The sequence below is a fragment of the Cebus imitator genome, unplaced genomic scaffold (assembly GCF_001604975.1).
Source record: "Cebus imitator isolate Cc_AM_T3 unplaced genomic scaffold, Cebus_imitator-1.0 Scaffold108, whole genome shotgun sequence".
Taxonomy (NCBI): Eukaryota; Metazoa; Chordata; class Mammalia; order Primates; family Cebidae; genus Cebus; species Cebus imitator.
In genome coordinates this window covers 3,393,787-3,402,207 of record NW_016107423.1, presented here as the reverse complement: position 1 = coordinate 3,402,207, position 8,421 = coordinate 3,393,787, and the positions used below count along the sequence as shown (strand labels likewise).

At 33.5% G+C, this 8,421-nt stretch overlaps 1 protein-coding gene across 9 annotated transcripts in view; it reads right to left on the bottom strand.

Annotated features, from left to right (window-relative positions):
- Window positions 1-8,421, bottom strand: part of NBEA (neurobeachin) — a 707,023-nt gene that overhangs the window by 523,519 nt on the left and 175,083 nt on the right. For all 9 annotated transcript variants that reach the window (XM_017537954.2, XM_037741813.1, XM_017537951.2 and 6 more), the window contains exon 17: window positions 4,961-5,053. In XM_017537954.2, coding sequence (XP_017393443.1) covers window positions 4,961-5,053 — 93 coding nt within the window. The remainder of the gene's footprint in view (window positions 1-4,960; window positions 5,054-8,421) is intronic.

Genomic DNA, 8,421 nt, shown 5'->3' with positions numbered 1-8,421 from the left:
AAAAAAAAAAAAAAAAAAAAAAAAAAAAAAAAAAAAAAAAAAAAAAAAAAAAAAAAAAAAAAAAAAGAAGCTATATATTTCTATTTTTTAAGTTTTTAAAAAGTGCATTTAAAAAAAGAAGGGAAAATGGTAGGGAAATGAGAAATTTTTTAGGTTTAATTTTTTAATTTTTGTCATTGGTTTCTTGTTTAATTGCACTGTTTGCAGAGAAAGTCATCTGTATGACAATTTACTTAAATTTATTGAGTCTACTTTATGTCCTAATTTAAAGGGGAAAATGGTAGAGAAATGAGAAATTTTTGAAGTGTAATTTTTATCATTGATTTCTTGTTTAATTGCACTGTTTGCAGAGAAAGTCATTTGTATGACAATTTATATAAATTTATTGAGCCTATTTTATGGCCTCATTTAAATAATTTCTATAGTTTTGTGTACTTGAAAAGAATGTGTATAATATTCAAGCCACTAGTTTTTTTTTCAAATTATACTTCTGAGATTTTTTGTAATTACTCTTTTAAGGAGAAAAATGCATTAAAATTTGTAAAATACTTTTCCAAATTTAGTCAATAATAGATTTCTATGACTCACCCGCATTAAGTGTATATGCATTTGAAACTGTTTTATGTTTTTAATGAGTTACATCTTTTTCATAATATGGTGTCTCTCTTCATCCTTATTAATTTTCTGGACTTAACGTTTATTTTTATGTATTTAAATAATGCTATACCAGCTTTTATCATTTAATTTTTAAAATAAGTAATACATTTACCTAGTTAAAAATTATGACATAGAAAGATACACAGAGACATTTTACACCCAACTCATTCCTCTGATATTTTCACATCACTCACAGCTGCCCTCACACAAGTGAACACTTTATGATTTCTTATTTCCCTATCATTTTCCTCTTCCGTTTTAAAGGCGCTTTACTTTTAGAGCAATTTTAGGTTGACAGTAAAACTGAGCAGAAAGTAGGAAGTCCCATATGTCCCTACCCTTACATGCACACATTTTTCCCCACTGTCAACATCCCTCACCCAGAGTGGTACATTTGTTATAATTGCCTCTTAACTTTTTAAAGCAAATAAAAATATATCATTTGTTCCTTTCCTTTAATACACAGCATATTTTTTAAAGTATACCACCACTCTACATCAGAGATGGGACCTTTATTAGCACTAAAATCCACTAAGCACTTTGGTCAACCTACGGACTACACTCAGCTCTGTTTATTCACAAATACGTACTATATTGTTTTCTTTACTAAATTATGTTTCTTTTAATATTGTATGGCCAGCTTCCCTTTGTTGCTCCCCTTGTCCTTGTTGTGTTCTGAAGTTTCACTTTGTGGTAAGATTTCATGCTATTTTTTCCTGATTAGAATTGATTTACTTCCAAACTCTGAGAAATCAGCTCTTTGATCAATTTTGTAAAACTTTTCAGTAATGTACTGAAAAACTTTTCAGTAATGTATTTTGAATATTGCCTCTTCCTCATTCTCTCTTCCCCTTTTCTGTAACTCTTATTAGCCATATTTGAAGCCTTTCCTTCTTTCTTTCTCTCTCTTAATTTCATGTTTGTCATCTTGTTTACCGGTGTTGAATTCTAGGAAATTTCTTCAGTTCTATCACCCAGTTCACCGATCCTTTCTGAAGCTTTGTCTAATCTGTTTAATGTTTCCATAGAGGTGTTCATTGTAATTAATACCTTTTCATTTCCAAAAATACACCTTTATACTAAACATTATAAGTCGGTTTTCCCTGTCATACACTATGTCCTCTAAAAAAGACTGGCAAAATCTTACATCAAGACTTCACTGAATTATAGATTTAAATATAATTTAAATTATATTATATGGCAGCAAGATGGAGTTGGGGGAAAAAAAGGGCATATGCTTCTTCACTCCCAGTACTCTGTCACCAAGTGTACTTACAGTTCTGTGTGTGTGTGTGTGTGTGTGTGTGTGTGTGTGTGTATCCTTTTCTACAATCCTGGCTTTGTTCAACTATTCCTTATATGTATAGTATATCTAGTCTCCCTTACTTAACTATTGTTTGGCACTGAAATTTTAAAAATATTTTTAAAATATTTAAAAAATATTTTTTTAATTTTTAAAATATTTAAACTCCTAGAATATACAGCTTGTTAGACATGTCTTGTCTGAATTTTGTGCAGTTTTTGTGATTTGTTTGTTTTGTTCCACTGTTCTGCTTTTCTTATTTTGGAATTCCATTTATGCCATTATTGTAATTTGCTTTTCTCCCATGTCACTCATTTTCTTTTAATCCTTCTAAACTCACATTTTCATCTATTCATTTTTTTTCAGTTGTATCTTCTGTGCATTTCACTATGCTACTAGTCACAGAGTTTATCTGCTTTTGAGAAATTTCCAATTTTATTTTTTGTGTGTATGATAATTCTTTTCCTCCAATATTTTTCCAATGTTTTATTAGCTAATAATTAAATACATTCATGCTATCTGTGTTAGTCTGTTTTCATGCTGCTATGAAGAAATGCCCAAGATTGTGTAATTTATAAAGGAAAGGGGTTTCATTGAATCACAGTTCTGCATTGCTGGGGAGGCCTCAGGAAATTTCCAGTCATGGTGGCAGGCAAGGAGAAACAGGCACCTTCTTCACAGGGTGGCAAGGTGGAGGGAGTGAAAGCAGGGAAAATGCCAAATGCTTATAAAACCATCAGATCTCATGCGACTCGCTATTATGAAAACAGCATGAGGGAAACTGCCCCCATGATCCAATTACGCCCACCTGGTCCCACCTTCACAAGTGGGGATTAAAATTCAAGATGAGATTTCAGGTGGAGGGACACAAACAAACCATATCACTATATTAACATTTCTGACAACTTTTTTTTTTTTTTCAGATGGGGCTCTTAGTGTATTGCCCAGGCTGGACTTGAACTCCTGGGCTCAAGCAATCCTCATGCATAAGCCTCCTGAGTAGCTGGATTACTTTTCCAAATTCTGTTTAGTGGTTCTTTCTCAGAAGCTACTTATTTATTTTTTTATTTATTACTTAGGATGGTAAATTTTTAAAGCAAAATTGCTATATGCTCCATAGCAGTATTTTTCTGCTAAGCGCTATTCATGTACTGGTTACTTTAACTTATTTTTTAAATGTTTTTTATTTGATACACATGCACTGATGATGTGCCAATTCTTTTGATGCAGCCAAATTATCTGGACCATCCATCTGCAGAAGACTTCCATGCATATGTGTAATAGAAGGGACAAAGGTAACCTTTTTGCTTTCAGAATCCAAAAACTTTGTCTCTATCACCACAGTGATAGACTGCTTGCCACAAACACAGCTCGTCTGTGTAGTTCTTTGTGATAAATCTTCCGCTTTTCTGAAACCAATCTGATTCATAAAAAAACTATGCTATCAGGCATGATATGTGTATATCTATTATTTCAAAGAATCTATTTTTGTAATTTGAGGTGAGCCTCTCGTCTTCGGAAATTGTACTTTCCCTGACACTTCATATTTGCTGTAATTGAACTCTCTCACCATTCTCTGTATTTTCTCTTCTCTTTAGCCTTAACAGCTCTTACTCAGTCTTAGCAACTGCAAGCAGCTGATATCCATATTCTAGAGTACATACATTTGCATCTATCTTCTGCTTGTGAAAACCACTGTGATACAGAGTACACTTTTTACTTCTTGTTGTACCATTTATATATTTTACAAGAAAAGGGGGGAAAATAAGACATCTTAAACAACCATGTTTATACAGGAAATTGCCTGCTTATTTTAAATTTTGTATTAACTGAGTTTCCATCTTTTTGTATACTTTTTAATGTGCTTTATTGACATTTTTAGGAGGTTGCATCTAGGGCTACAATCCTTTAACTTTCTCCAGTCAATTTAGTTTAATTAACTGAAGTTAAATAAGTTAACTCTATCTCTTAATATAAAAAAGGTGATATGCTTCTTCACTCCCAGTACTCTGTCACCAAGTGTACTTACAGTTCTAGGTGTGTGTGTATATATACACACACACACACACACACACACACACACACACACACATAAATAAAATATCCTTTTCTACAATCCTGGCTTTATTTGAACTATTCCTTATATCTATAGTATATCTAGTCCCTTACTTAACTATTGTTTGGTGCCAAAATTTAAAAAATATTTAAACTCCTAGACTATACAGCTTGTTAAGACATGTCGTGTCTGAATTTTCTGCAGTTTTCATATTTATTACAAAAATGTCCTTTGTAAATTTAAGTAGGCACCCCAAAAAAGGCAGCAATGAGGTTCTGATAGGAATATCATCTAGTATCATTTAAATTATAGTTGTACTACATCCTTGACTTCATGAGTAAGAAAAATATGCTTTTAAGACTATAGTCATACACTGGATAGTGTAGTATGAAATGCAATCATTAGGCAAGTAGTCATTTCTTACAGAAAAGTGTTCATAGAAAGTATCTAAATTCTGGATTTGGGGAAAGAAATGAGGTACTCTAGCATCTTTAAGTTATAAAACTAATCATTAAGCCCTACTGTTAGAAACTAGTAACAAAATACACACTGAGCATGTAAGCATAAGCTCAACTCTCAGAAAGACCTTAATATAAACATGGTATTTCCTTATCAAAAAAGCTTTCCGTGAAATCATACCCATATATGCATCATTTTATCTTGACAAAATATTTTATTACATCTTCAGAACAGATAAAACTTGCTTTTCAGGAAGAATATAGAAATAAACAATTATATTGCTTAAATTGTAATCTTGTTCCATAATCTACTTATTATTAAAATATTATTTTATAAAACACTTTTACAACTTCTACCACAGAAAGCTATTATTTTCCTCTGTTAAATTATTCAAGCCAAATTTCATGTTCTATTACATACAAAATTCATAAAAACATAATCTCAATAGTTATTTCTAGAATGCATTATGACAAATATCAACTTACTTGTGACCTAAATGCTTCAGAAAGTATCCCAGAACCTTCAAAGCTTGAACCCAAATACTTTCACTTTTAGAAGCCAATAATTTGTAGATCACCCTAAAAATATATAAATTATCTTTTAAAAATTTACTAGTATCAAAAACAAAAACACTATATACTTTACAAACAAATTACACGTAATATGAAATATAAAACTTCTCTGAAGATTTTATTCTCAGGATTATAATTCTTTGGAAAAATTAAAAACTAGCATGCTTTGATAATTTTTCTTTGAACATGTCCTTCAAATATGTACTCAAAAGGCCAACGTGACTGGTGTTCATTAAGTACTGCATCCCAACATACAAGACAGAATTTTCAGTTTTAAGACACATGCTTGGTTAGGCCATATCCCCTCCCTCTAAGAAATGGCCCCAATATTTAAACCTGATAACCCTATTTTCTTTCTTTTTAAAAAAAACTTTTCAGTGGCACACGCCTGTAATCCCAGCACTTTGTGAGGCATAGGTGGGTAGATCACGAGGTCAGGAGTTTGAGACCAGTCTGGCCAACATGATAAAACCCCATCTCTACTAAAAATACAAGAATTAGCTGGGCGTGGTTGTGGGCGCCTGTAATCCCAGCTACTTGGGAGGCTGAGGCAGGAGAATGGCTTAAATCTGGGAAGTGGAGGTTACAGTGAGCCAAGATTGTGCTGCTGCACTTTAGCCTAGGCAACAGTGTGAGATTTAGTATCAAAAGAAATTTTTCTTTCTTAATTTTAATATAGAGGTGAGGTTTTGCCATATTGCCCAGACTAGTCTGGAACTCCCCAGTTCAAGTGATCCAACCACCTCAGCCTCCTGAAGTGCTGAAATTACAGGTGTGAGCCGCTGCACCTTAACCCTATTTTTTGGCAGGACTAATTAGATGATAGTTAGGTACCTTCCTAGTTATTTCTCCTTTCTGAGAATTTGGAATGAGGTCTAAGACCCAATGTCTCCTCTTTGCTGGGCTCTTAAATTCAAAAATTGTTGAAAACAGAAACTAGAACGGCAATGTTTTGTTTCTGTTTAGAGAGGCTGGCAACATACAGAAGGAAGAATTAAACAGCTATACAGAAAGCAGCAGGGAAAGCAAACTTCTTTCCTAATACTGCTACAATTCCTGGTTCCTATTCTAAGATTTTTTAAACAAATACATTATTCGGTTTTTACTTAAAAAGCTTGAGAGGCTTTCTGTTACTTGGAGCAAAAAAGCCTCCACTAATATATAACCTAACCTATACAATTGCTACAAGTACTACATAAAAGCAGGGCCATATTCATTATAATATTTATAAGTGTTTAGAAATTTTATTCCATATTTTTTTCTATTAAAAAAGTAATTTGTTTCCATAAGGTGAAGGGACAATGACAACCATATACAATGGCAACAAATTCTACAATATAAGAAGGTTCTTTAGGGGCTATAAAATTATGTTGTGCTTTATTTTACTAAATATCTTTCTTAAAAAAAATGCCATGGTATATGCTGAGGTGAAGTACTCAGCTGAACAAAAGAATCTAGTAAAAGATGCAATATAGTTTTCATAACTTCAGTGATACTTACAAAGGGGAACAAATATCTTAAATTTAATGTCATTAATTTTAGTTTTGCCAAGAGCTTACACTATTGAAACAGAAAACATTATTGATACTGCTTCTTTTTCTCTTTTTTTCTTTCGTGCTTTGCATTTCATCTATTAAAGAATAAACTATGAGAAAAGTGATTATTTCCTTTGGAAGATTTCTTTTCAAATCCCACATTCATAAATATGTATGGGTTTACACTGAAATCCATTTTCAAAACTTTTAGGAACCAAGATCGGTAATGAAAAAAGACAAGTTTGAGAATAGTAAAGTCATACATGTCAAAAAAAATACATTTAAGAAATCATAAGAAGGAACATTATACAGCAAAAATAGTATTGAGAACCAAAGTAAAAGCTCACAGTCTGGGCCAGCATGGGCTCACGCCTGTAATCTTAGCACTTTGGGAGGCCAAGGTGAGTGGATTCCCTGAGTGTAGAAGTTTGAGACCAACCTGGGCAACATGGTAAAAGCCCATCTTTACTAAAATGCAAAAAAAATTAGTCGTGCACGGTGGCACATGCCTGTAGTCCCTGCTATTTGGGAGGCTGAAGCATAACAACTGCTTGAACCTAGGAGGCGGAGGTTGCTGTGACCCAAATGGTGTCACTGCCCTCCAGCCTAGACAACAGAGCAAGACTCTGTCTCAAAACAAACAAGCAAGCAAGCAAACAAAAACAAAAAACAAATAAAAAAACCCTCACAGTCTAAAACTGCGACTACACTCAAATATAGAAATGGAAGTTCTTACAGAGTTTCTACCATCTAGGAGTAACTTTGAGTAGGAAGAAAAAAGGTATTAGACCCCACCCTGGGTCAAGAGAAATTATGATTACTATTGAAACATGAAAACGTCTGAGGCCATCACACATCTACATATGTAGGTCTGTGATACAGTATGAATAAGAAATTTCCTTTGTTAATGAATGTTTACTTGTAATATACATTATTATTAACAATAATCCTAATTCACCTGCTTAAGCTCACTAATAGTCTAAGCTATATAAGACAGATAGTTGTCTATTCTTTTCTTTAAAAATTTCCAGATATAAAAATATTCAACTTTTTGCTGCTTTGTTCAGTGTTTTGTTATCACAAGGGCTTCCTTAAGTCCAATCAACATACCACCAGAATTAAACTGAGTTCATTCTTTTTGTTCAACTGTTATACTGAATTCAATTGTATGAATTACAAAAGACCAGAATTTTCCTCCAAAAATACTTCATATACAAATGTTAGCCCTTATTGGCTATTTTCTAGAATATAGACACATAAATTCTTTAGACACTTTCAATATTTTCTGTCTAATAAGCCTAGTTTTTCATCTTTTATACTATTCTGAACCAGCTTTCTCCATATTTTTGAAGTAGAAAAGCTGAAGTGTGAATGAAAGGCCATTTTTAAATTTTTGTGATTGTTTTTAACCTACTGGTAACAATCTGACATGTTCTGCTAATGGTCAGCCCTGAGCACAAGACCTTTTAATCTGTTGTGCTTTTTAAATTTTATTTATTCATTTTCTTTGAGACAGAGTCTCGCTCTGTCACCAGGCACCAGGCTGGAGTGCCGTGGTGCGACCTTGGCTCACTGTAACCTCCACCTCCCGGGTTCAAGCAATTCTCCTGCCTCAGCCTCCCAAGTAGCTGGGACTACAGGCGCGCGCCACCACACCCAGCTAATTTTTTTGTATTTTTAGTAGAGGCGGGGATTCATAATGTTGGCCAGGATAGTCTCTATCTCTTGACCTCGTGATCTGCCCGCCTCGGCCTCCCAAACTGCTGGGATTACAGGCGTGAGCCACCACGCCCGGCCTATCAATTCTTTCGTACCATTCATTTAAAATACTATGCCAAT